Source organism: Panicum virgatum, chromosome 1K, assembly GCF_016808335.1.
Source record: "Panicum virgatum strain AP13 chromosome 1K, P.virgatum_v5, whole genome shotgun sequence".
Lineage (NCBI taxonomy): Eukaryota > Viridiplantae > Streptophyta > Magnoliopsida > Poales > Poaceae > Panicum > Panicum virgatum.
In genome coordinates, this window is record NC_053136.1 from 5,628,004 (window position 1) to 5,655,546 (window position 27,543).

Consider the following 27,543-nt stretch of genomic DNA (forward strand, 5'->3'; position numbering starts at 1 on the left):
ATGGTATGAATGTCTTAAGGACTTTCTCTTAAGGAAAGGCTTTGAAATAGGCAAAGCCGATCCTACTCTTTTCACTCGCAAAGTTGATAGAGAAATTTTTGTGTGCCAAATATATGTCGATGACATTATATTTGGATCTACTAACAAAACTTGGTGCAATGACTTTAGTAGGATTATGACAAAGAGATTTGAGATGTCTATGATTGGTAAGTTGACCTTTTTCCTCGGATTTCAAATCAAGCAACTCAAGGATGGCACATTCATTAGTCAAACCTAGTACATCAAGGATATGCTCAAGAAGTTTGACATGGAAAATGCCAAGCCCATCAAAACTCCCATGCCAACCAATGGGCATCTCGATCTCAATGAAGATGGCAAGGCCGTGGATCAAAAGGTATATCGCTCCATGATTGGATCCCTTCCTTACCTTTGTGCATCTAGGCCCGATATTATGCTTAGTGTGTGCATGTGTGCAAGATTTCAAGCTAATCCGAAAGAATGTCATTTGATGGCGGTTAAGAGAATCCTAAGATATTTGATCTTCACTCCTAACCTTGGTTTATGGTATCCCAAGGGCTCATCTTTCGACTTACTTGGCTATTCTGATTCGGATTATGCCGGTTGCAAAGTGGATCGAAAGAGCACGACGGGGACTTGTCAATTCCTTAGCCGGTCCTTAGTAGCTTGGAGCTCTAAGAAGCAAAATTCGGTTGCCTTGTCCACGGCGAAGGCCGAGTATGTCGCCACCGGTGCGTGTTGTGCACAACTCTTATGGATGAGACAAACGTTAAGTGACTTTAGTTGTCATTTTGATGCAATTCCTCTATTTTGTGACAATGAGAGTGCAATCAAGTTAGCAAACAACCTGGTACAACACTCCCGAACAAAGCACATAGATATTCGTCATCACTTCTTAAGGGATCATGAGGCTAAGGGAGATATTGCTTTACAACATGTAAGCACCGACGGGCAGCTTGCCGATATCTTTACTAAGCCTCTAGATGAGTCAAGGTTTTGTGCTTTGAGAAGTGAACTAAACATCTTGGATTCTCGTAATCTAGCTTGAACTATTGCATACACTTGAGTGATCATAGATTAAGTGTCTCTCAAATTGAAAAGATCTTGAAAACTTTCAAAAATGTGTGATCTTTTTGAGTTATGAAAAGTTTGATTCTTTACTTTACTTGCTTGAGATCATTGTTCTCCTTGATTGATTGTTGGCTGATCTCGAGTCGAGTAATTTTCTCTCACATCATTAGATCTCTCAAAATCTATCGATATCTTCAATCTCATCTAGATCAAGCTTAAGGAGTGCCATATCTGTTCTGTGTCAGGGGGATCCGGAGTCTCCGGCCCAGGGCCCGGATACTCCGGCCCTATGACCGGATACTCCGGGTAGTAAAAATTTGCTATATATACTGCGAGAGGGTCGGGGTCAAGCCGACTTCAGGTCTTTTTCACCGCCGCCGCCGCCTCCTCTCTTCCTCTCACCTCTCACGCCCTAGTGGCGATTTCAATCTTCCAACCATCAAGAACTCGTCAATCCTTGAAGGAAGGCTCTCCTCCCCTCCGGAAACTCCGGGGAGGCTTTGGATTTGAAGTTCCCGCGCTCTCAACGGTCTCAAAGGCATGGTGAGGCCACGTGCTGGTGAGTCTTTGGAGGATACGGAACAAAGAAGGCAAAAGCGGCGTCATGATCCTCGCGCTCAAAGGGAGGATGCCCCTCCAAACCCTACAAGGGAGCTGCGTCCACGACATCGCGCGGGCAAGGAACCCGCAGGCAGCAGTTCAAGAAAGGAGCCAAGGAAAGCTCCTTACATTATGCAAAGCCGACCCGCGGCTCCTCCATCCCGTCCGACTCCAACAAGCAAGGGTATTGCTCATGACATTTGTCCTCGAGCTCCTCCTCGCTTGCAAGTTGAATACTCTTCTGAGCAGCGCAACTATCCAAGCATTCCAAGGCTTCATTGACCTGGAATTGTTCCTGGCTTTGCGGTTGAGATGGAAAGAAATTACTACAAGCAAGATGTGGCACTTAGGGAGGCACGCAAGGAGAAAGTCTATAAATATGACAAGAGAGAGGCGTTTTTGGTGTAAACTCCATGAAGACTTCTATTCCTCAGTGGTGATGCGCAAGTCTCATGCTCCCATTGTCCCATGCAATTACGTGGATTGGAAATATTATGAAGATATGAAGGATCCATTCTTTAATGAGGCTATGGATAAGTGCAAGGAGATGGGTCTTTATGACATCATGGGCTTTCGCTATGATTGGAATGAGGAGATCCTAGGTCAATTTCACTCTTCCTTGTACTATGATGAAAAGGAGATAGCTTTCTATTGGACCACCGAGGGAGTCAAATATGGAGTAGATTACATGACCTTCTCTAGGATACTTGGACTTCAATCCTATTCATGTTGAGGAACAACTCAAGCCATATCAAGTACCTATCTTGTTCTTCAATCCTATTTGCGCTCAGGAAGGAAAGGCAAACTATCTCCTACCGGTATACTATGCAATGAATCAATTCTTTAGAGCCACCATTGATGCAAAGGATGGTGATTCCATGACACTTAGATACTATGCAGTAAACCTTCTAGCCCGTGCTTTGCCCAGTGGAAAACCTTTTTGCATCATGGACTTCATTTGGAATTAGCTAAGAAGGACTATGATTGAGGCCAATAAGTCACTTCCTGCTGCACCATATATCATGTACATGATTGAGAGGGTGACAAAGGTCACATTTCCAGAGACGATCAAGCATGAACCTCTTCACCTGCGTGCCCGCTCTGGTGATGCACCACCTCTTCCTCCATCTCATGCCGGTGCAACAAGAAACCCAAGATATGATCATGCTCCATCTTCTTTGGGTGCCTCTTCATCATCTCGTCACCGTCACCATGACTCTTTTGCGAAGAGGGCCCTCCGCAGCTTGTTCGGAATGTGCAGAAACATTGCACAAGATGTTCATGAGAACGCAAGGTCGATCAATGAGATTCGGGGTCACATGGGGCTTCCTTTGGATTCGCACCGCGAGCTCCCGGCCTTCGATGATCCATTTGCTGAGTGGGATGCCGCCGATGAGGTTGTTGTTGCTGCTACTCATGCTCCACTTCCTCGTGCTCGTCGCCAAGCCCGTTCTCCTCGTCGCCGTGCTTCTACTTCCTCTCGCCGTGCTCATCCAAGTGGCCAAGAGATCTTTGATGAGGAAAAGGAGACCGAGGAAGACGCGCCCCTCGACTACCGCGAGCACCCCGACTCAGCTGAAGATGAGGACTCCTCCGAGGACGTCGCCCAAGATGAAGATGATGAGTAGATGGACTTCATGATCCTTTTCATTCCCTTTTTGGCACTTGATGACAAAGGGGGAGTGAAGGTGTCATTTATGTACTCATTTGGGCATGTATCGACTTGTATCGAACTTATGTTTCCTTTTCATTTCGAACTCCTTTGATCTTTGTAAGGACTATGTGGTGTGAGAACATTTGTAATGTGTGCTACTTTATGCTTAGCTGTCGTATTTGTCTCTGTTCTAAGGAATTTGTGCTAGTGTGCTTAGTTGTTGTATTTGTCTCTGTTCTAAGGAATTTGTGCTAGTGTGAGAATTCTTTCTCTGACTTGGTGACTGTTTTTCTGTTCTGGTTCAGAAGGGCCGGATACTCCGGGCTACAGGCCGGATACTCCGGGCTACAGGCTGGATTCTCTGGATTCCCTGACCGGAGTCTCCGGGCTCCTACCCGGAGTCTCCGGGTCTCGCTGGCAGACACACTTTTTGTTGAGTGAATAATATGTCATTTGCATCACACTTTTGCTTTGCACTCACATACTCACCCCACTGTATATCATATAAGAGCTTCCTGTTTTCCTCCGAGAATTATGCCAATTGTTGACATGTTAAGTAAAAATTGAAATTAAAAGTTCATGGCACACTTTAAGGGGAAGCTCTTATATGCTAGATGTTTATTGTTTTATGTTAATCAAATGAGCTACATGTGGGTTGTCATCAATCACCAAAAATGGGGAGATTGAAAGTGATCTAGGCCCCTAAATGGGTTTTGGTGAATAATGACAAAACACATGTATATTTTATTATGTAATTGAGCATGTGTGCAGGTGATGAATATGTATAGGTGAATCAAGTGATGACGTATGGCCCACCAAAAAGGAAATGAAAAGACGGTGTTTAAGTGTACTCATGATATTAGATTTTATATTTGAAATTTGAGTATAGGGACGCCGTACTATCAAGAGGGACTTGATTCAAGAGTTTCGATTTAAATCTTGTGCTCAAGAGAACCTAGACAAACACCTGTGAGCCACAAAATACACTCAAAAGAGCAAAACATGAGCTTTCATCCTGCCTAACCTAGATACTCCGGGTATAGGGCCGGATACTCCGGACCCCTTTGCCCGGAGTGTCCGGGTGCTGCTCTCGGGCTGAAAAATTAGGGTTGCCCGGAGTCTCCAGACATATACCCGGAGTCTCCGCGTAACTGTTCGCCCAACGGCTATTTTTGGGTCAAGGGGTATAAATACTTTCTCCCCTCCTTCAGTTCTCTCGCTCTTGACATTCTTTCGAGCTGAACTCCTCCTAAAGCCAAAAGAGAGCTCTCTCACTCACCTCTCTTCATTCTTGAGTGATTCCTTTGAGGGATTTGAGTGAGAAGCAAGAAAGAGCAAGGATTCGTGCTAGTGAGCCTCATTCCAACCTCTTGAGCACTTGGTTTTGGTCAAGCCCGCGGATTCAAGTTTGTTACTCTTGGAGCCTTGTGCTCCTAGACGGCTAGGCGTGCTTGTGACTGTTCAATCAAGGTTGTGAGCTGCACAAGAAGTGTGTAAGCTCCATTCCTCGCCGAGGAATCCATAGTAAGTGACCTTGGGCTTGAGAGGTGATCTCGCCCTTGGGAGAGGATCATAGGGGTTCTTGAGCACCGTCTCTCGAATCCTTCCTCAACGGAGACGTAGTACCTTCGGGTGTGAACTTCGGAAAACAAATCCTTGTCTCTTTCGTGTTAATTTACTTGATTTCGGTGCTATTTGCTTGTGAGACTTCTTTTCTAGGGTTTGAGCTCGATCTACTCACTCACGAGTTTCTAGTGAGTTTTGTTTGTTGGATATCAATCTTAAGGAACCCCTAGTACTCGTACTTTAGCTCGATCTACTTTTCATACATAGATTCATGCAGTTTCTTTTCAGTTTGTTCATACCCGGAGACTCTGGTTATAGCTCCGGATACTCCGGACCACAAAACCCGGAGTATCCGGGCTTATACCCATAGTATCCGGGCTGAGTCTGCGTCTGATAGTTTTTAAGTGTCTTTGAGTTGCAGATTGCCAATTCACCCCCCTCTAGACATCTTAAGGTCCTTTCACTATATTAATAACAAGAAGAAGTACGTGAGTTGAACTTTTTTTTAATTCAAATGGGAGAAGTTAGAGTGCTTACGTGCATGATGCCCGTCCTCAGTTGAAAGCAACATTTGAACTGATTTTAAATTGTGGTCCACCTCTGTGACAGCATCAACACCATTGTTATTTCCTTCATCTCCCTCTGTCCCAACATGATTGTTTTAGTTTATTGAGATTAAAAGCTGTAATGAGAACAATATGTCATAATAAGGAAACATGCGTGCTTCTTGTTGCACATCAATTTCTGTTGACACTTGAACCAAATTATGTGGTTCTTGCTTAGTTGCACCCAGCATATCAATAGGTTTGAAATCATGGTCAGTACATGTAGCAGCATCGAGAAAGGTGTCCCCAACATCGGACATTCGTAGTCCCCCCTCTATTAAAGAAAACAATATGAGTAAAACAATTCTTTTGTGAGAAAGTGCAGTAAATCATTAATGGCTTCCCATACTAATTGTATAGCAGAAAACCCTAATGCCAAAACAAATACCAAAATCAACATAATGACTATTACTAATCAGCATCCCATTCATAGTTGTACTTGCTTCATCTAATGCAAAGAATTTTCTAGGACCGATTGCTAAAAATATCAGGAAATAATGTAGATGCAACTCTCTATTATCATAATGTTATATATGCTAGTGATTCTCACGGTTGGGGCAGCTGGTGTCCTCCATGGATTTGGTTGCTAATCCCCTGTCGAAGAATCATTTGCATACAGGATATCAGAGAATCATTTCCTAACTTGGGGACAGAAATCATCTGGATCGACATTTTCCTTGCCCTTTATGTTTGTTGTTTCCACAATTGTAGAACCTTGACAAAAGGTTGTTATATTGTTGTGGGTTCAATAATATTATATGATGCAGGCATCGTATCGTGCAACAGGGTCTGCACCTGTCAAAGAGGTTGATGGCACAGTTGGAGTGACGATGGTTGTTGGGATAGTGTGGTTTGATTCAGCCTTTTTTCGTGCTCTGTATTCGCGTTGTTTCATATTAATCTCTTCTCTTTGTTCCGTTCTGTATTCGCGTTGTTTCCTATTAATCTCTTCTCTTTGTTCCGCTCGCCGTTTCCGCTGCTGCGTGTTCCGTTCTTGCTTCCTATGTTCGGCATCATCTACCGCACCGGCTTGATCTGCAAATGAATTTGAACTCAAACAAATGACCATGTTATCATTCAAAGTTCCGCAGAGGTAATTGTTGCATAAACGCATTTAAATTACCTGAGGTCTGTGTGTTGGTGATATCGCCGAGTGATGCCCGTGCCCTGTATTCGCATTGTTTTCTATTAATTTCTTCTCTTTGTTCACTGGACAGCTCAGCTCGCCGTTTCCGCTGCTGCGCGTTCCGTTCTTGCTTCTTACGTTCGGCATCATCTATAGCACCGGCTGGTTCTGCAAATGAATGTAAACTGAAACAAATGAATCTAAACCAAATTGAGCTGCGGAATGAATGTAAACTGAAATAAATGAACAGTTATCAATCAAATTTTCATAGATAATGGTTGCATAACCGCATTTAAATTACCAGAGGTCTGTGTGTTGGTGATATCGCTGAGGGATGCTCGTGTTTGGTGCGGGTTGTTCATACTTTGATCGACGGCAATAACCTTGACTGTTGACCTCATCACACCGAAAAAGAGTAAATATATAGAATCTAAATATATAGAATCCAGGAAGCGGTAATTTTGACCGAAAGTATGAAAAAACAATTTCATGTTCAGCCCTATTGTGCACACATGGCAAAAAGTAAGGTTGAGCCCAAAATGCAGTATCATGATCACACATTGCATAAGGTTGGGCCAATGAAAATTAAGGAAGATAGAAAATGCATAATTGTGAACACATCTGAAAAATTCAAGTTCAGGCCAAGTTATGAGCACATCTGAAAAATTCAGGTTGAGGCCAAAATGCAGTAACATGAGTACAGAATGCATAAATTGAGGTTGGGCAAACAATTGAAGTAGGCACATAAATTCAGGACCATGATTTGTTACATGAGGAACATGGTGAGTATGTATGACATTGCCGCAGTTTACAGATCGCAGAACCGAATGAATCGTCACGGCAAGTTAAAAGTGAAACAAAAAACAGAAAATGTAGAGTACATAATGATGAAGAGAACAAAGAAAACTGTAAGCACAAACGTTTCTTCTTCTTCGTCGATGCAATTGCCTGGTTTTTCTTCTTCTGGAGGAAGTCGTCGGATTGTGGGTGGCCGCGGAATGCCTTTCCCGTCCGCGATGCTGTCCGAACGCAGTAGCTTCTTCTCGCGGCCCCGCCGCCGCCTCTTCACCCGCTCCTGCACGGTGGGCGCGTAGCCCCTTCCGCCGCTCGTGCCACTCGGCGTCCGGGCAGGACGGTCGGCGCAGAGGCCTTTGCCCCAGCCCAGAGGGCAGACGCCCAGGGTGCACGGCGGCCGGGCAGGACGCCGAGCGGTGAGGGCAGATGGCCGCGGCTCTCGGCGGCCGGTCCGCACGCCAGGCGGGGAGGCCGGTGGCCCGTCCCTGAGCGCCGCCGCCCGTGAGGGACGCGGCCCGCCGCCCTGAAGGACGCGAACGGCGGCGGGCGGCGGGGCACGGGACGCGGAGGCCGGTCGGCGGTGCGAACGGCCGGCCCACCTGAAGGACGCGAACGGCGTCGGGGCACGGCCTGCGGAGGCCCACGGAGGCCAGGGGGCGGACGCGGGTGGCCCCGCCCTGAGGGCAGCTGCGCGTAGCGCACGCTGGCCGGGCGGCACGGGGGGCGACGGAGGCCGCCGAGCAACAGACGACCGCGGCCGGCGAGGAGCAGAGAGACCGGCAGCGCTCCGTGGGCGAGGCGACGCGGAGGACCAGACGTTTTCAATTTTTGAACCGCGGCGGCGGGGTGGGGGATTGGGGACGGCGCATTGAAGCTAGGGGAGCGATGATGAAGCCTGGGAGTGTGCCCGAGCGATGAAGCTTAGACCGTCCACAGTAGAGAGCAAATGAAGGAGCAAATATATTGTTTGGCACTGTAAATATACTATTTAGCATTGTAAATGCACTGTTTGGCACTGTAGATAGAGAGGACGTGGGAAACGAGGAGGGAGCAAATTTGCTCTTGCTCCCTCCACTGTGGTCAGCCTAGGGACGGCGGCTGGATCGTTCGATTTGGTTGGCGTTCCGATCTGAGCCCTTAATTTACGTGTGGTGTGATTACCTGGGTACAAATTGTTGGTACACAATGCAACCTGCTCTCAGGAGGGGGAAGCGACGGGGTGGACGTAGGATAGTTTGCATCTGTCAATTAGTAGATTGGATGGATGGATGGATGGGGGGCTTCTATATAACTTCCACAAGATACATAAGCTATGCATCTATAAAGCCCATTACGCCCAAATTAAATTCAATATTTTTGAAAAAATATCAACATTTCAAAATAGTAGATTCAACATTTTTACAAAACCTATTTCAACATTTGGAGAGAACAGATTCAACATTTCTCAAATCCAGATCAATATTTTTCCTCAACTTGTCTTCTTCAGCGACGGTAGCCGTGGCAGCGGCGGCGCGTGGCGAAGCCTCCGCGCGGCGGCGTGCGGGGGACGGGGTGCAGCCGCGGCGACGGGAGCGGCGCGGAGGGCCGCCACGACGGGAGCCAGCCGCGGAGGCGGGAGCGGGGTGCGGAGGGCCGCCGCGACGGGAGCCGGCCGCGGAGGCGCGCGGCGGCGGCGAGCAGGGGTGGAGCGCGGCGGCCAGAAGCTGGAGACGGAGGCGGTGGGGCAGCGGCGCTCGCTGCAAGCTATGAGCGGAGGCGCAGAGGCGGTGCGGCGGCTAGTTGCTCGGGGACGGCGGCGGCGCACGCGGGTAGGAAGGAGGCGGCGGGTAAACAGTGTTAGGGTTGAGGGAGGGAGTGATGCGGATTCAATGGATATGATTTGTTGTACGAATCTCAAACACTAGAAGATGGGGAAGAAAAAAACCTTCGGAAGATATATAGGATCCACGGGATGGATGGATGCGTCACACCGCGAGGGTGGAAGGAGAATACAAGAAAGGCCAGGTATCTAAAAATGTGGGCCGTGATTTTCAACAGGCCGTATGCAGGCCGGCGAGTCGCGCAGACGCAGGATGGAGCGACCGGTCGCCCAACAACTTTAACCCAAATGAAAACTATTGTAAGCTCTTGACAAGGAAGCGAAATTGAAATACTTGGGCTGAGATGAAACTGGGCCTGATTTGCTGCCAGTTGTATAGGCTAGATATACTTGAGCTGAAATGTCGTTTTCACAGTTGCCGTGTGATTTTGCTAACAGAAAAATCATGAAAGGTACCCCCGAGGTCCTGCCACACTGAAGTATTATCAATTTTATTTCTCATGTCTACAAGATAATTTGGCCAAGGAGATCGCAAATCCTACAGGTACTTGTCACGGACATCATGTCTAAACTTTAAGCAGTTGGCATTATTGAATGGAAGATTGTGACCTGTACATGGTGACATGCTATGGAACCATTTTTTTCTCTCTAAAAGGGCAATGAAGCATTTTTTTCGATATAAGAGGCTTTCCATTTTCAATAGTCAATATAAGTTCTTCCCTCTCATTAAATTAAGCTATGTCAATCAAGTTACACATTTCATTATTTATCTGCACAATTTGCTTTCTCGGTAATTTGCAAAGGGAAATCACACCATGTTTCCACAACATGTATTCCGTTAAAACACAAATAATTTGTTCACGAAAGAGAAGCAAGAACAGTACCATGTTGATCTTGACAGTTAAAATTGGCATCGACCGGTCTGTCCGAGCGGTCTGACCGGTAGGGCGCTGTAGCCTGCCCGGCAGGAGACCGACCGGTCTGACCGGTCCAAGAGGAGTCCGAATAGAATTAGATTTTTTTTGTAGATTCAGATCTGTAAAAAAGGATTTCTTGCGGAATAAGTCCACCCCACCCTATAAATATAAAGGGTCACGGCCGATTGAGCACATCCAATCGATCAAAAACATATCAATCTATTACTTTTCATTATTTTGCATTACTTTTTGTCTTCCTCAAACCCTATCTCTTCCAACCCCTATACTTACTATTCTTCCTTCGTCTCCGCGACGTCTGAAGGCGTTCTAGGTGGCCTGCCGATCCTAGAACAATCCAACGCACGCTTGCCCTGACGGGGTCCCTCCCGGACGAGCGTTCGTCGGATTTCGCCGTTCTGCACCGGCGAACCGGTCTGACCGGTTACCCCGACCAGTCTGAGCATCGGCGCTGCAATTGTGCCGTCGCTCACCGCGCGATCAAGCACATTCCTGTGTTGGCCCTAGATTGGCGCCAACAGTTGCATCTTTTACCCTTGGTGCTCAACTGTCCCAACATCGCAAAGTCAGGAAGGAACTGCTTTTGAAGAACACTCAATGCTGGATTTTATGATGATGAGTTATGCTAGAACGAGTAGAACTAGCAATACAACTGAAAACACTCCATTTGCCACAAAACAACCTTAGACGCTTTGAACTCACTACCTTGTATATACCACAGCACCAATGCTAAGCAATCCACATCGTTTTCATATTTTTTTTTAAAAAATAAAAATTACTCCCTCCATCCATGAAGAGTGCAATTTTAGGTTTTTCAGACAAATTAGTGGTGGCGCGAAAATACTCTCATGCCCTCGATTGTTTGCCACACATAGTTAGTTTTGGCATGCAATTCAAATCTGACCTCTTAATTAGACAGATAATTGAGATACAATCTCTAAAATTGTACTCTTTGTAGGATTTTTTTTTCAAACTCAGAATTGCATTTTTGATGGGACGGAGGGAGTAAGCAACATTTTGAAGACTTGCTCTTTAAACGCCATGTCCCCACATGTCAGCGTCCACATCGGCGACTCCAGCTGCAACACGAAGTAAAGCATCATCGCTCCAACGATCCGATCACAAATCAAGCACAGCACGATGCTCTATTAAAAAAAACAGAGAGAAAAAATCGGCGACGACATCTATTTAACGCCTGAATCCACCTCACCTGCGTGGCCCTCCTCCCCATCGCTTCCTCTCCGCTACCCCCCTCCCCCGACCAGATCGCGACGACGCGCCGCGCGATCCGACCCAGGCCGACGCCGACGACCCCACTCGCTGCCGGCGGCCATGGCGTACGGCGACCGCGTCACCACCTTCGAGGACTCCGAGAAGGAGAGCGAGTACGGCTATGTCCGCAAGGTCCGCGCCCCCTCCTCCCCTCCCTCCCACTCTCCTCCCGCTCGCATTGCTTCCGCCTAGATCCCGCTGCTCGATTCCGCGCGATCTCTGGTGGGCGCGAGCTGTAGGGTGTAGCGGCCGAGTCCGCCGCGCCTTGTCTGCTCGGATCGAGCTGAATTGCCGCCAGATTTGGTTTATCTGCGAGGTCTCGTTTGGGATTTGGGTGGTGTTGACGGTTACCTTAGTGGATCTCTCGGGCCTGACTGGCCTTGTCAAGGCGGCGCTGGGATCTAGCCCGCATTGGTGGGGAGTTTAGCTTGGTCCAGTAGTTTTGGAGATTCGTGGAGTGGTATTTTGATCGCTGTTGTGCTATCGTTTGATCCGTGGTGTCTGCGGGTTACTGGCAGTTTATGTTGTTGCGATTTGAAGACTCTGATGGGTTTTGACTACGTGAACGCTTATGAATTGTAGGTCTTTGGTTCACGTCACCATATAATTAGTTGAGTTAGTGTAAGTTGATCATAAGTTTACCAATTTTGGGGGAAGCTAGATGCGTGTTTTGAGCTTCTGATGCCATAGTGCACCTGCTTCTGTTTGTACCTCTGATGCCATAATCTCCTACTACCTAGCTTGGTTATTTTTGCTACCGTTTTTGCAAGACATGCATCTTCTGCTAATGTTTTGCACTACAATTTTACGAATAACAGCAGTTACCTTGTTCGTTACATATTGACCAACCTTGTTGCTGGTTTATTGTAGGTCTCTGGACCTGTCGTCGTGGCTGATGGAATGGGCGGTGCTGCCATGTATGAGCTTGTTCGTGTCGGCCATGATAACCTCATCGGGGAAATTATCCGTCTTGAGGGTGATTCAGCTACAATCCAAGGTATGCAACAGGGCGGATCATCTATCAAATATATCAATCACCCATGAGAAGTTTCTTTCCAATTGAACAATATATAATACACTAACCTTGCAAATGCTTTAACTTCTGTGTTACAGTTTATGAGGAAACTGCTGGACTTATGGTTAATGATCCTGTTTTGAGAACAAGAAAGGTTCATTTCAGTTACCTTTCTGATATCACTGTATCTTTAAATTCCATTGCTTTGCTATCTTCTAACACAGTAGCTATTCCTATGCAGCCTCTTTCTGTTGAGTTGGGACCTGGAATTCTAGGAAACATTTTTGATGGTATCCAGGTAAGCTGAACATGACAAGGCATTCACAGGTCTTTTACTTTTGTTGTTTATTATCCGTTGTCCTCACCCTTCCTCCATTATGTTTGCAGCGCCCTCTAAAAACCATTGCTATTAAATCAGGAGATGTGTACATTCCTCGGGGTGTTTCAGTTCCTGCCCTTGACAAAGATACATTGTGGGAATTTCAGCCAAATAAGCTAGGTAATGCCTTAGTGTAGCATACACAATATCCAAATGGTCTTGCATGCTGTTTTTGATACTTTTAAGCTGAATGTGATCTGTGATGCTATCTAAATACATTTTCTTGTGTCGTGTCCAGGTGTTGGAGATGTCATCACAGGCGGAGATCTATATGCTGTGAGTTCTTATAACATTGAATTCCATTTATGGCCATTGTTCTGAACGATGCTAGCCAATATCTAGATGCATGTTATCGGCCCCTGTTTACAGTCTAATGATTGCCGATTATATTGCAGACTGTCTTTGAGAACACATTAATGCAGCACCATGTTGCTCTTCCACCTGGTGCTATGGGGAAAGTAAGTTACATTGCGCCAGCTGGTCAGTACAGCCTGCAGGTTAGTTGATGCTCTTGCCTTATACTAAGGGCCCTGTTTGGGACTGAGTGCGGCAGAAGCATGTTGACCAGAATCAACCCCACCCCCACCCCTGGTGGGATTCTCCGTTCTTCTCTGCCGCCATGGTCCAAACAGGTCTCAAGTCTTATTGATTTAATGTGTTCTGCTCAACTTTATTTGAAACCTTGTTATTTCTTTTTATGCAGGATACAGTGCTAGAATTGGAATTCCAGGGCATTAAAAAACAATTTACCATGCTTCAGGTAAAAAAACTAATTTATATGAATATGAGACTCTAGGATTGAAGCATTAGTTTAATAATTCTTCATTCATTTCTTTGCAGACATGGCCTGTGCGATCACCAAGACCTGTTGCGTCAAAGGTTGCTGCAGATACACCTCTTCTGACAGGGCAGGTTTGTATAGAACTTCCCATGAGCTTTGTTGTCCGTAACAAAATGTTCAATATATTTTAATCAATACAAGTGAAAAGCTTGGAATCACAAAACATTTTCAGATGCCTTTTCCTTTTTATATCTTACTCTTCTCTTTCAAATGGTTCCAGCGTGTACTTGATGCGTTGTTCCCCTCGGTTCTGGGAGGAACTTGCGCTATTCCAGGAGCTTTTGGTTGTGGGAAAACTGTCATCAGTCAGGCACTTTCAAAGGTGATCCATCAACACCCCCCCCCCCCAACACACACTACCACTCTTTTATATTGTCTTGATGGGCTCATCTTTAAACTTTGCCGACTGATACCTGCAGTACTCCAATTCTCAAGCTGTTGTTTACGTGGGCTGTGGTGAAAGAGGAAATGAGATGGCTGAGGTTCTTATGGACTTCCCCCAGTTGACAATGACATTGGAAGATGGCCGTGAGGAGTCAGTCATGAAGAGAACAACCCTAGTGGCTAACACATCTAACATGCCTGTCGCTGCTCGTGAAGCCTCCATTTATACAGGTAAACTCTGATGCTTTGATATTTGTGATCAAGTAGGTGCAGGTATCAACCATCAAGTATGTCAAACTCTTATGTGGGTATTTCAGTAGGAAAAATGTACCAATATCAGAATTTATTCCCAAATTACATGGCTAGGAGACAGTATTGATGGTAGAGACACCTCTCTGTCCGTCTGTCAGATGTATCTCTGCTTGTTGCTGTTCTGTGTACAGTTTCTGAACAAGTCTTATATTGTATCCTTTTCCATCAGGAATTACAATTGCTGAGTATTTCCGTGACATGGGCTACAACGTCAGTATGATGGCTGACTCCACCTCCCGATGGGCCGAGGCATTGCGTGAGATCTCAGGGCGTTTGGTATGTTACTCATCTTGCATCCTAAAATGAATGTCTTTCAAAATAAGTAAATGAGAATGAGAAATGAAAATTAGTTTCTCCAGTTTGTCAAATGTTGTGCCAAATTTTCTCCATCTTTTCATTTGTAACTAGCAAATTTGACCTAGGATTTTGATGCTAGCTAATCTGTTGTCACAGTTCACTATGGTCACCGTGAACATTGCTAGCAAATTTGTGATACTACTGTGGTCATGTACTGTGTCCATAAACTTGGATTTGGGAACATGGCTACATAAGTTCAAATGTAAATGCTATGCTATTAATTTGTGATTCAAGCTTTGTACAGTGGTACTGAAAATGTAAATGCCGTAGGCTTCCCGCACTGTGCGAGGTCTGGGGAAGGGTTGTCTTTAAGCCCCAACCCTTACCCACAGTGGTACTGAATTTAGAGATAAGAATCACTATGACCAAAATTAAGTTGTAGACATATATCACTAGAGCAATTGAGTCCTAAGATATCTTACGGAAATACTTTGAACTCTCACATTCTGTTGATCGCTGATCATTTTCATATCCTGTCTATTTTACTTTATAACTAATGTTGCACTTTTTTTTTTGTTCCAGGCTGAAATGCCTGCTGACAGTGGTTACCCAGCTTATTTGGCTTCACGATTGGCATCCTTTTATGAACGTGCTGGTAAGGTGAAATGTCTAGGAAGTCCAGACAGGACTGGCAGTGTCACAATTGTTGGAGCTGTCTCTCCTCCTGGTGGTGATTTTTCAGACCCTGTTACCTCTGCAACCCTCAGTATTGTTCAGGTAAGGAAGCTGCAGATTACTCCACAAATTGTTCTGATCCTTTGGTCCATCCTGATTTACAGTTTATTGTTTTGTTATTATTAAATCATGCGCTGATGTTGTTGGCAGGTCTTCTGGGGTTTAGATAAAAAGCTTGCTCAAAGGAAGCATTTCCCTTCTGTGAATTGGCTCATTTCCTATTCAAAATACTCTAAGGTTATTCTCTAACTTGCTTAAACTACTAAATTTTAATCTCTATTAGTTTCACACAAATTATGGAGCATGAGAGAAGAAACAAAAAGACCTCTGAAAATGTTACATTGTTGTGGTAAGGGCAAGAGCGTGCTATTAGCTGCTTTTCTGCTGAGGAGATGTTTGTTTACTGTAACGCTTGATGTCTCTGTTTCCTTCTGATTGTCTTTGATATCTGCAGCTCTTACATTCTGATGTCAGCGTTTTTCATTGTTGATGTTTTGTAACCATGTCATTTCTACCTTGCAGGCCCTTGAGTCCTTTTATGAGAAGTTTGATCCAGATTTCATTGATATTAGGACAAAAGCACGTGAGGTGTTGCAGAGGGAGGATGATCTAAATGAAATTGTGCAGGTATATTTTGTTTATGGATACTCTCACAGAATACTACTATATCTCAGCTTTCAACCTTTTCTCTTTATTATGTTGCCTTGTTATGCATGGTATTCTGTCATGTAGCTTGCTAACAACTAAATTCTATATGCCTGAATATACTTTTTGTTACGAATGGAAGAGGGAAGAGCAGTAGAGAACTGAACTGTGTGTGTGTGTATTGATAGAGGCCCAAAAGGGCAACATATATAGTACAAGAGGAGACCCCCAAACCCTAGATACTAGGATATTACCATTATACCCTTAACACCCCCTCTCAAATGCAACGTGAATGCAATGACGTTGCATTTGGAGAGTTGATACTAAGCACTAGACTAACAAAAAAGAAGATACATCCAAAGTCCCAAATCAAAGATGTCATCAAAGCGTGCAACTCTTGACATGTCGATGTAGATGATCTCCTCCACAAGAGGGTATTGCCTTCACAACCGTACTTCAGCAAATAACCCGAGTCTTCACAAACCAGTACGTCGACTCTTCAACATAAACCTTGCTTTGGAGATTTTGAACTTGACAATAATAGTGAGATGTGTCAAACCAGCCAAAGAGAGGAATGAGAGATCACTGCTGCAAGATGGCAAGCAGGGAGATGACAAGGTGATGACGACAAATAGACAGCCATTGATCAAGATGTGGAGCAAAACGGCTCCGAAAGGGACCAAGAGGGCAAAGGTCGCATCAACAACGATGATGTAATTAGCTAAATCGACGGGACTTAGCTAACCGAAATAAAAATAAGATATGAGCTGAATGCTGATTTGACAAGGAAATGGTAGACACGCACGGCATTGACGAACTGGAGATGTGTAATTGGACTTGGATTGATAGTGACTGGGATGCTAGCAGAAGCATGCAGCTAGGATATGAAATGGCAAAATAATTTAAGCAGCAAGCAAAGCTACTAGCAGATGATATGGAACGGATGGGAAAAAAATGACACAATATAGTAGATACTAGCAGGCAGCAGCAAGCAACGAGCAAAATAGAGCAACAATGGACTGATGATGGATGCAAACAGCAACGTGGACAGAGCAGCAGCTGATGGATAGCAGAGCAGCACAAAAGGCAGTAACAATATGAAGTAGAACTGCAGCATGAATGATAATCCCGCAGAACAGAGCAGCAGCACAGAACAGAGGACTGAGGCACTTGGCAAAACAGAGCACCCACAAAACAGAGCACTTGGCCGCGCGGGCGCTGTGATGGGCAGACGGAGGGACGGGCAGACGGCGGCAGCGACGGGCCGCGCCGTCTGTGAGGACGAGCCGTCCGGGCGGTGAGGAAGGGAGCCGCGACGGGGCCTGCGGGTGGAGGCGGCATGAATCGGCCGGATCCGCGACGGCCGGATGACGGTGACGGGCGGAGCGGACGGCAGCCGCGCGACAGGCGCGGCGGACGGGCTCCGCACGATGGGCGTGGATGAGGGCCCGCAGCGACGGGCGGACGGTCACGCTGATGGAGGACCGCGGCCACGCAAGGACCAGCCGATGGGGACGGGCGGTGAAGAGGAGGACGAGCCGGTGGCGACGGACGCGGACGGGCTGTGGCGGGCCGCTCCCGCCGCAGATCTGGCGCGATCGAGGATGAGGACGGCCGCGATGGGCGGCGGGGCGGCCGGGTCCGCGACGGCGGACGCGATGGCGGGCAGAGGAGAGCCGCAACGGCGAGCAGACAGGCGGTGGCGCACGACAGCGCGCGACGACGGCGGAGGACGACCTCAACGGGCGGATCTGCGCGAAGATGAAGGCGACGACGGGTACGCTGCTCTCTGCTGCTGCTGGGACTCAACTGGGAAGGAAAATGGGTTTGGGGCTTGATGGAGATGCTGCCCCCAGGAGCAAGATCGATGCTCCCAGGGGCAGCGCAGCGTTGAATCGAGGGTGGTGGGCTGGATCTAGAACAACCGTAGCTCTGATACCATGTTACGAATGGAAGAGGGAAGAGCAGTAGAGAACTGAACTGTGTGTGTATTGATAGAGGCCCAAAAGGGCAACATATATGGTACAAGAGGAGACCCCCAAACCCTAGATACTAGGATATTACCATTATACCCTTAACACTTTTCATGTCCTTAAGTTTACAGATAATTGCCATGCGCAACTGTGTTTGATATTTTGTCTGTGCAGTTACTGTCCTGCTAAATCCTTTTCCAAATAACTCATTTGCTTCCATGGTTTTGATTGCTGACTTTCCATATAATTCAGCTTGTTGGTAAAGATGCGCTGGCAGAATCTGACAAGATTACGCTAGAGACAGCAAAGCTTCTGAGAGAAGATTATTTGGCACAAAATGCGTTTACCCCGTGAGTGTTGGCCCTAGTTAGTTGTACACATTTTGCTGCTTGTTTGTCTCTGTATTGATTCTGATCATGTTGTTATGCTGCTTAATATAGATATGATAAGTACTGCCCATTCTACAAATCTGTTTGGATGATGCGCAACATTATTCACTTCAACACATTGGCAAATCAGGTAAGCTCTTCTTGACTGGCAGTATTAATATGGTTTTCATGTAGATATTTCCCCCTGCTAGCTTTAGCATGACCCAGAAAAATGCATTAGGCATTACACTTGTGAATATTTTGTAACCATGTATTTTCGCTGATGTATATTGTTCCACCTACCACCTTCTGGTAGCCTCGTTTTTTTGTTTATATGTCAAGTTCTTTTTTATAATAATTTGCATTTGTGTGCAAGAATGGAAATGAATAATGAGAGCTGAATTAATATATAACTTGTGAGATAGCATATTTATATGTTTGTATCACATGTAGGCTGTGGAGCGGGCAGCTGGTACTGATGGCCAAAAGATAACATACAGTGTCATAAAGCATCGCTTGGGCGATCTGTTCTATCGCTTAGTGTAAGCATTTTAAATCTATTTTCAATACTAGTTTTGATGGCATCATCACTAATAGTCCTTTATATATTCATTACAGATCACAAAAGTTTGAGGATCCTGCGGAAGGCGAAGCAGCTTTGGTTGCCAAATTTCAGAAACTACATGATGACCTTACCACCGGGTTCCGCAATCTAGAAGATGAGGCGCGGTGAACTGCTGTAGATTTTGTGTAAACAATAAGGACTGCCAGATGTTTCATAAGATACGGAAGTTGTAGATTGAGATCACGTATGAGAATTTTTCCGAACTGCTACTCCATCCCTTTGCCATATCACTGTTTTGGCCATCAGTGCTCGACAGACACCCTGTTTATCTCTGTATCATTTATTGCTATCAACATTGTAATAAGCGATGGACATGCTTGTAGTTGAATAAGTACAATGTCCATGTATCTAAACATCAATGTCATCTTGATTTGTTTGTTGAAAAATTGTGTTGCTTACTTTTTGGGTATTTATTTGTGCTGATTAAGGACATTTACTTAAGCCATGGGTCATGGACATCTGATTTTTTGCAGAGAAGCGATGGTGCATCTATAGGTGGGCCCTGTAGGACTGGAACGGAACAAGGCAGTTCCAAACTTGTACATAGGGATGAAAACGAAAATGATAGTTATCGATTTCCGACAATCGTTTTCGAGATTTTACCGATTTTTAAGGCTAAACGAAAATGAAAACAATTATCAAAAAAATGAAAACGAAAACGAAAGTGATTTGAGCATCTTCCGACCATTTTCGAGAAATATCGTATTTTTGTGGTATTTTATTGTATTTTATCGATAGAAATATCGTATTCACGTACAATGCCAGCACACTCTGCTATCTATATTTTTAGAATGTCATATATATATATATATATAGAGAGAGAGTCATGACTCATTTATCCTAATCCTAAATCACAATCTAGTGACGTGAAATCATGAGACTGTATAGTTTCATGAATGGCAGGATTAATGTCTAAAATTTTAGTATTATGAAATGAGATACATGTTATGGATGGATTGATACTTGGACTAATATCTTAATCATTAGTACTTGTGTATAAAATATGTCAAATCATATAGTCAGTGTTGTGCTCTATGGTTTGACATATTTATCATTTTTTCAAAATATCGTTTCGATGGATTTCGATCGTTTTCAATGTGTCCTCGACCGTATATTTTCGTTTCCGAAATTATCGCATTACCGACGCCGTTTTCATTTCCGATAATATCATATCGTTTTCGATGAAAAAAATGTGAACGTGAAAGTGGTGGAGCCTTTCGCCGATCTTTTCCGACCGTTTTCATCCCTACTTGTACACTCTGTTTGCACAGTTTGTGATAGAAACGTTAAACTCCTTAAGACGCAACTTTAACTTTGGTTGGACATAAAGGTTGTTGGATGTGTTCACTTATAAAATGTTGAATAGAGGCCATATCTGTGTTTTTCTTTTCTTTTTTTGAAATAAATATCTGTGCTTTTCTTTTTACGAATTCCTGATTTGTTCATCAGCAGAGCTTGTATGTCCATGTGTCACATGGTCATGGAGTTGCCTTTATGACTTTATCCCCAACTATATAGCATAGGATGGATAGATAATAATACAATAAGCAAGAGAACGTGATCTGGGTGCTTGAATTTGCAAAAACAACTAAATTTACGTCATATTACTGAATTCTTATTGTTTTTTTCTTCTTCCTGGCTGGGTCAAGAGTTGCCAAAGCTGAGTGGCTGACTAGGATGGTCTGTCTTTTAACTCTTCTGCTCCCTAGTTTTCTAATTGTGTTTCGGACACTACCTTTAATATGCCTAATCATTGGACATTTTTAATGCAGTGTACATGGACGCACTCGACCTGTTCTGGCGTGTTGTTATTTGGATCGACAGGTTGTTGTTGTTGGAATATATATATATATATATATATATATATATATATATATATATATATATATATATATATATACAAGGAAAGAAATTTAGGGGAATAAGTAAGATCCCTTTTAAGAGGTGAGCGCAGAGTTAATATATAAAAGGGGAAAAAAACAAGAGCCCTTTAGGTTTAGGAGGTGTGTGTAGAGAGTTAGTAGCTTCCTTATCCATTGCTTCAATCCTCAATTGTTGTATTGTAACTACATTCCTTCAATCATTCCTGTCTGGTTGGATTCTTCTTTTGTTATGCTTATAGTTTTTGGACCACGGACCTGAAATCGCATTTGTTTATGGCTTCTCTATTCATCAAAGAGGGCACTCTTCGGTGTTAGACGGTACAATCGGATGAAGAAGAAGACTAGAGAACTCTTCGGTGTAATTTTATTTTTTTATGTCGTCTTGTGTCAAGTTGTCCTTCTATTGTACTACCAATTGTTTTCTTTAATATGAATCAGATATGAGACACCTTTTTGGTGTCTTACTCAAAAAAAAGAGGGCACTTATTCTGCTATTTTTGTGGGAGAAGAACAAAATGCCTGTAGGACTCGACCAAGTATGAAAAAAATTATTAACCATTATTATATTAACAAGATGATTCCTTAAACTTATATATTGATGTCGACATGTAATGAGAACTGGCAAACTATTTCTTAGTTTTATTTTCTTGTCCACAACATTATGTAACGGTAAAATTGAACAAGTACAAAACAATGGTCAAGATTAGCAAGCAACGGTTATGCGGTCACATCAAGTAATCCAAATATAAATTGCTCCACGACGATCAAGAACAAACATTAGAACACTATTTTATAGGTATATGGCTTTAGTGACCGGAGATAGAAATATGTAAAGCTATTATAACTAGCTTTCATAAAATAAACATGATCATGTATGCCATGCTACATATATTGGATCTTCAAATTTAGAGTGCCATGAACCACAACATTATAGGAAATCTAATTACTCGCTCTCCAACCAATCAAGTTTTGGTCTATTACAGATATGACTCTGAGAGCTTTTTTCCTTCCAAAATAAGTACATTGTGTTGACATTCAAAATTGGCATAGTTAAGATTTGCTGGACAATCAACACATTGTTAAATGTCTATCTGTAGGAAATCTCATGATATCGATGTATATCAAATCGTTCTTTGAAAGGTATATCAAATTGATTTTATAAGCTCCTGTACTCCTGAGAACAATAAAAATTTTCTTATTCAATTTTGAAAACAAGGCCTGCAGTCTGTTGACTCTGAAGTAACCCAGGTCCCAAGAGTACTCCTGCACTCTGAAGTAACCGCCGAATTCATCCGCCTGCAGTCTGCTGACTCTGAAGTGGAGAGGCAAAGCGACACCCCCACGCCCCCCCCCCCCCCCCCCCCACACACCCCGGGGCCGTGGAGGCCTCGCCGTAAACCCACCCGGGCAGGCCATGCCGTTAACGCCTTAACAAAATAATTAACCCCACTCCGCCGTTAATTAATCCCACTGCTTAAATCCCATCTCCTTCCTCTCCCCTTCCCCTCCACCACCTCCAGCTCCACCTCGTCTCCCACCACCGCCGCGCGTGAGCCCTAGCCCGATCTCGCCGGCGCCGCGCCCCAGATCCCGCCGCCCGCGCCGCCCCGGGACGCGCCCCGGCGGATTCGCCGCTCCTCGCGCTGCAGCAGGCCCGGACCGGACCAGGGTAAGTGCCGCGCCGGTTGAGCTCGACCAATCCCTCCTGCCACCCTCCTCGCATTGGGCTGGGGGTGCTCCGGGGATGGGCTCGTCCTGCGGTGGCCTCATGCTTGCTCGTGTTTGTCGTGGTCATGGTGTTTCGGTTTCCACGCGAATTCTCGAGGCGATTTCGGCGTGGGCGTGTGATTTGCTGTGTTTCGGGGTTGTGGTGCGTGGGTTTCGATTTGGAATGCGGTGCTAGTTGCGGTTGGGGGCATGGGATTTGGTTAGGAGTTGACTTTTGGGTGCCGCCTGGTTGGACTCTTCCACCGGGTTTGGTGGGCATGATTTGATTTGGGCAAGAGGGATCGTCAACTGTTTTCGTCCTTGTGATCGATGAGACAGTTGAACGACTCGGAATCTTTTGTTTGTATCCCGCTGAACTCGTGTTAGACGGTACTGTATGTAGTTAGACAGCCAAGCAAGTAGGAGCATCAGAATAGTTACAGAAGTAAGACAAGTAGCAGATCTCGTAGGTTAACATTTGGATTAGCAGGTGGGGTGATTAGGCTTGTAGTATTTCGTCTTGCTCAAATTGCGTACTGTTCATTATAGCAGCGTGATGGAGATTTCTCAGTCCGTGGACTGATGCTGTGTATACCTTGCATTGCAGCATTGAAGGCTAATCTGGAGGCATAGCGTAATTCACCTTGGTTGGAGGTTGCTGTGTGGCATGTAGTGTTGCAGTATTGGTGGAGGCTGTCATCACAAGGCATATGTTGTTGTGATTTGCCGATGGCAAGGAGATGAAACAGGTGTGGCAGCGGAGCAGCAAGGACATGACAGCCATGCCCCCTCTGCGCCACCGAGGCGCTGCTAAGAAGCCCATGTGGATCATCGTGCTATTGTCGTTGGTTTGCGTTGCGCTTATGGGGGCCTATGTCTACCCACCACGGCGCTACTCAGCATGCTACTTCTTTGCTTCAAGTGTCTGTACTCCATTCAAGGATTGGCTACCTAATGTTGCTCGGGAGAAAACTGATGAAGAGATTATTTCGGCAGTGGTTATTAGGGACCTCCTTTCGATGCCCATGCCTGTGTCCAAACATCCTAAGATTGCCTTTATGTTCCTGACACCAGGATCATTGCCTTTTGAGAAATTGTGGGAGAAATTTTTACAGGTTTGGGCTTATATGCACCCATCATCTAACTTTGGAGTTAATAAATATGAATTTTGTCTTATGTCTGCCTGTACTTTCATCCTGTAATGGTTCATTTAATTTGCTCCAAATTCTGTGCACAGGGTCATGATGGGCGATATTCTATCTATATCCACGCGTCTCGTGAGAAACCAGTACATTCCAGCTCCCTATTTGTTGGTCGTGAAATTCACAGTGAAAAGGTACTCTCCCTCCCACCCCATTTTACATATGCTCTATCTTGGTTAATGCTTTTAAATTTTGATTTGTTTCAGTCCGTAAAGATACTATCATATCTTGACTGCTTATGTGATTACTGATAAAGAAGAAAACAACGTTAGGCTTTTTTTTGTTCGGTGCCCTTTTATTGAAATCTTGCAATACTAATAGATCAACTATTTTTTTTTTGCCTGAAACTTTGTTAGAGCCTATCTATCTAGGGATGCCATTGCGTAGGATATGGATAACACTAAGCAGAAGGAGCCACACTGATGGCAGTCTCAAGATTATGTTCGGCGTGATTCCAATTGATGTCTATTTAATGGTTGAGCATAAGTATTGGGACACATTGATAAAAGAAAAAAAAAGTTTGCAAAGGCCAATGTGAGAGTGGAACCTGGAAAGATCTAAAAGCAGTTGTTAGCTTTCAAGGGCTATAACTGAGGGGTTTTTTACTTTTTTTTTTCAATGAATGATTAAAAATATGGAGTTAGCTTTTAATCTAGCATTGACTTTTGTTTTAGGCTTGACCTATTTCTTCTAAAATTTCACTAATGCAAGTGATCCATGTCATTTACATCTACCTTTCCCTTTTCCTGACATGCCATTCTATTAATTTGTGTTACATGCTTTTTTGTTTATATGGAACTAAAACACTAAAATTTCCCTGAATTGCAGGTAGTATGGGGGAGGATTTCGATGGTTGATGCAGAGAAGAGGCTGTTAGCAAATGCATTGGAAGATGTTGATAATCAGTTTTTTGTCTTGCTTTCTGACAGGTTCTAAATGATTTTACATGCAAAGGAGTTTTTTTTTTCAATCTTTTGCTAGTGATTTTAAGGAAAAAGTGTTTTTTTTGTATGACAGCTGTGTTCCACTGCATACATTCGATTACATATATAATTATCTGATGGGAACAAATGTCAGCTTCATTGATTGGTAAGAGCTCTGTAACTGATACTTCAGTTCTAGATACATGAAACTAGTGTTAAAGGACATAGTTCTTAACTCCCCATGTATTGAGGACTAGACATCTATTTCAAATTCACCTGGACTCCTATTTTTGTGGCAACAGTTGTGAAAATCTGGTAATTAGGAATACTTATATCATGCCCATACATTCCAGGGAAATTAGTGTTTCTGGTATATGTTACTATAAAGGAATGTACATATGATATAGCAAGAATAGTCTCTATAAGATGTGTATTTTGTTCTTAAAAAATAGATCAACGAGCTATCCCAGTTTTATTTAACTTCATTAACTGAAGTGAAAAATGTGTTGTTCTGATTTTATCCATATCAGCTTCCTAGATCCTGGCCCGCATGGAACTGGAAGGTATTCCATGGAAATGCTTCCTGAAATAGAACAGAGGGACTTCAGGAAGGGTGCCCAGGTACATGTTTGCTATACTAGTTCTGTATTTTACAGAACTGTTGGTGCTCCAAAGACCAAAGTATAGGCATTCATATATATCCATAATTCTGGCGTGTCATATTCGTATAAGTCATCTTATAATCAGGACATGGTAGTTTGTTGATATGCGGTTATCACATTTGTTTCATACTTCTGCTGAGCATAAATTTTGTGTGCTTACTGTAGTGGTTTGCTATAACACGAAGGCATGCTTTACTGATTCTGGCAGACAACCTTTACTACAATAAGTTCAAGCTATATTGCAAGGTATGTTTCCTCAAGTAGGGTTTTTTCAATTGAATGTAACTGCATCAAAGTTTCACCTTCCAAATAACATGCTGATTTTTTAGGTCTGTAATTTATACCTATCATCATGAAACTTCTGTACAGTAAAACTAGAAATGACCTAAAATTAGGAAAATGGGGGGGGGGGGGGGGGGGGGCGGAATACCTTTGTCCCACAGCTCCCGCTACAGCACACTAGGGGGGAAAAGAATGTCAGTTATAAATCAGACCTTATGCCTCGTGAGTGAAAGGGGGAGAATGCTTTGAGCATACCCTCACAGATCCTTTTCATTTCTGTTAGTGTGCAACTGCAGCACACAGGCTTGATTTATAACTGACAGAGCTTGAGCATGTTTTACATCTCATACAAAACAGTCACATGATAGGCTGCCAGCATTGTGGCCATGCTACATAATAGATGTTTTTCAGAACCAATGACCATGGGTTGATTTAACCTTATTAGAACAATTCATGGTTTCTTAGAACCTGGTTTTAGCTAAGCAATGCTTTGCTTTTGTGATTTGCAGCCAGCAGAGGGACGCAACTGTATCGCTGATGAGCATTATTTGCCAACCCTCTTCAACGTCAGTAATTCTTTGGAACTGATATTTGCCTGTGTTTTTTTCTTGGTCCCTTGCTTTTCATTTTCTGATATTGTTGATCTTTAATCTTCAGATGGTAGATCCTGGTGGAATTGCTAATTGGTCAGTGACTCATGTTGATTGGTCAGAGGGAAAATGGCATCCAAGGTCATATAGAGCTGCAGATGTTACCTATGAACTTTTAAAGAACATAACGGTGTGCTTTTATCCTTCTCAACAGAAAACATATTTTGCCACTTGTCCTTTTTGTGTTTCATACTGATCTATTTGGCTTTATTTTCTGCAGTCTGTCAATGAAAATTTCCACATTACAAGTGATGATAAGGTAAGCATATCAATTTATCCTTGTCCCCCCAATCACATCTTAGGGAGATCTCTATTGCTTCTTTGCTGGCGTTTGGTCATGATCATTTAATGTTGTACCACACTTCTCTGAGAACACCTGAAAATATATATACCCCCCCCCCCTCATGTGCTTTGCACTCAAGGTATCAGTCTTGACCTTAGTTTTTGAGTAGTTAAGTGAGGCAGATGTGACCTGTTTCGAAGTAAATGCATGTGATTACTCTTTTCTGATAATGCGTTATTCCAACAAGCTTGCATGCTGAAGAATATCCACTCAGATAATTCTTTGAAGTTGAAAAATACTGTGTGGTACCATATGTATGGATGTTGACGTATTTCTTTATCTCCATTGCAGAAAGTTGTGACGGTGACCCCATGTATGTGGAATGGAACAAAAAGACCGTGCTACCTTTTTGCTAGAAAGTTTTACCCAGAAGCTCAGAACAACCTATTGAAGCTATTCTCCAGTCATACAGCCGCTTGAGTTCTACATGATTTTTTGCCTTTGGCCTAGGAGATTCCCCTAGGATTTTGTTTTCTGTTTCATGTAAATTGTGAAATTGATACTTAGCGGCTTAACAGAGTCACAGATCCAGGGCCAGAGACATCTTGTAATTCTGAGTTCCTTGGTAGGGTTGAGGTGCTCTTTGTTTAGTATTGACACTGCTCTCCCTGTAATTCGTGGTGCCCTCTGTATGTTTCTATTAGCCCTTCACCTTTCTCCCCCTCCCTCATATTCTTAGATTCCTGGCGCCCATTGCCTGAGTAACAGGGTTTTGTTCAGTTCAAACTGTTATTATACAATTAATTCTTTGTAGACACGAAATGCTTATGAAATGAGTTACACTTTATAGTTTAATCCTGTCTTGTTATGAGTTTACGCGACACTTGTACCATTCTGAGATGCACAATCATTGTCT

At 44.0% G+C, this 27,543-nt stretch overlaps 3 protein-coding genes and 1 long non-coding RNA gene across 9 annotated transcripts in view; 3 read left to right on the forward strand and 1 right to left on the reverse strand.

Moving 5' to 3' along the window:
- The window catches only part of LOC120668464, a 29,104-nt gene extending 20,776 nt beyond the window's left edge, over positions 1 to 8,328 (reverse strand). For 5 of the 6 annotated variants that reach the window (XR_005672495.1, XR_005672462.1, XR_005672450.1 and 2 more), the window contains exon 1: positions 5,447 to 5,554. The gene's annotated coding sequence lies outside the window, so the exon portion shown is untranslated. Of the gene's footprint in view, positions 1 to 5,446; positions 5,555 to 5,629; positions 5,789 to 6,309; positions 6,550 to 6,637; positions 6,809 to 6,941 lie in introns of those variants that run through there. The other variant, XR_005672533.1, reaches the window with a different exon arrangement.
- A 2,987-nt stretch (positions 8,329 to 11,315) lies between these two features.
- LOC120668722 (V-type proton ATPase catalytic subunit A) lies at positions 11,316 to 19,433 on the forward strand. The gene is made up of 19 exons (XM_039948520.1): positions 11,316 to 11,593; positions 12,332 to 12,458; positions 12,575 to 12,630; positions 12,718 to 12,774; positions 12,864 to 12,975; positions 13,094 to 13,131; positions 13,251 to 13,352; positions 13,559 to 13,615; positions 13,696 to 13,767; positions 13,917 to 14,018; positions 14,116 to 14,311; positions 14,562 to 14,668; positions 15,272 to 15,466; positions 15,575 to 15,661; positions 15,947 to 16,051; positions 18,295 to 18,392; positions 18,483 to 18,561; positions 18,864 to 18,952; positions 19,029 to 19,433. The coding sequence occupies exons 1-19, from the start codon at positions 11,522 to 11,524 to the stop codon at positions 19,141 to 19,143; spliced, it is 1,866 nt and encodes a 621-aa protein (XP_039804454.1). The 5' UTR covers positions 11,316 to 11,521; the 3' UTR covers positions 19,144 to 19,433.
- On the forward strand, positions 16,058 to 18,247 carry LOC120668798. Its single transcript, XR_005672590.1, has 2 exons — positions 16,058 to 16,555; positions 16,632 to 18,247. It is a non-coding gene; the product is annotated as an uncharacterized LOC120668798 (long non-coding RNA).
- A 2,952-nt stretch (positions 19,434 to 22,385) lies between the features above and the next one.
- LOC120669026 (glycosyltransferase BC10-like) lies at positions 22,386 to 27,482 on the forward strand. Its single transcript, XM_039948881.1, has 11 exons — positions 22,386 to 22,587; positions 23,233 to 23,740; positions 23,863 to 23,961; positions 24,656 to 24,756; positions 24,845 to 24,916; positions 25,281 to 25,371; positions 25,578 to 25,658; positions 26,204 to 26,260; positions 26,352 to 26,474; positions 26,565 to 26,603; positions 26,979 to 27,482. The coding sequence occupies exons 2-11, from the start codon at positions 23,366 to 23,368 to the stop codon at positions 27,105 to 27,107; spliced, it is 1,167 nt and encodes a 388-aa protein (XP_039804815.1). The 5' UTR covers positions 22,386 to 22,587; positions 23,233 to 23,365; the 3' UTR covers positions 27,108 to 27,482.
- The last annotated feature ends 61 nt before the right edge of the window (positions 27,483 to 27,543 follow it).

Excerpts from the sequence above, each read along its gene's own strand:
- LOC120668722 (XM_039948520.1), top strand. The coding sequence starts at position 11,522 with ATGGCGTACGGCGACCGCGTCACCACCTTCGAGGACTCCGAGAAGGAG. Across the intron at positions 12,459-12,574 it reads TGATTCAGCTACAATCCAAG|TTTATGAGGAAACTGCTGGA; the intron begins GTATGCAACAGG and ends TCTGTGTTACAG. Across the intron at positions 13,353-13,558 it reads CTGGTCAGTACAGCCTGCAG|GATACAGTGCTAGAATTGGA; the intron begins GTTAGTTGATGC and ends CTTTTTATGCAG.
- LOC120669026 (XM_039948881.1), top strand. The coding sequence starts at position 23,366 with ATGAAACAGGTGTGGCAGCGGAGCAGCAAGGACATGACAGCCATGCCC. Across the intron at positions 23,741-23,862 it reads TGTGGGAGAAATTTTTACAG|GGTCATGATGGGCGATATTC; the intron begins GTTTGGGCTTAT and ends TTCTGTGCACAG. Across the intron at positions 26,475-26,564 it reads AACTTTTAAAGAACATAACG|TCTGTCAATGAAAATTTCCA; the intron begins GTGTGCTTTTAT and ends TATTTTCTGCAG.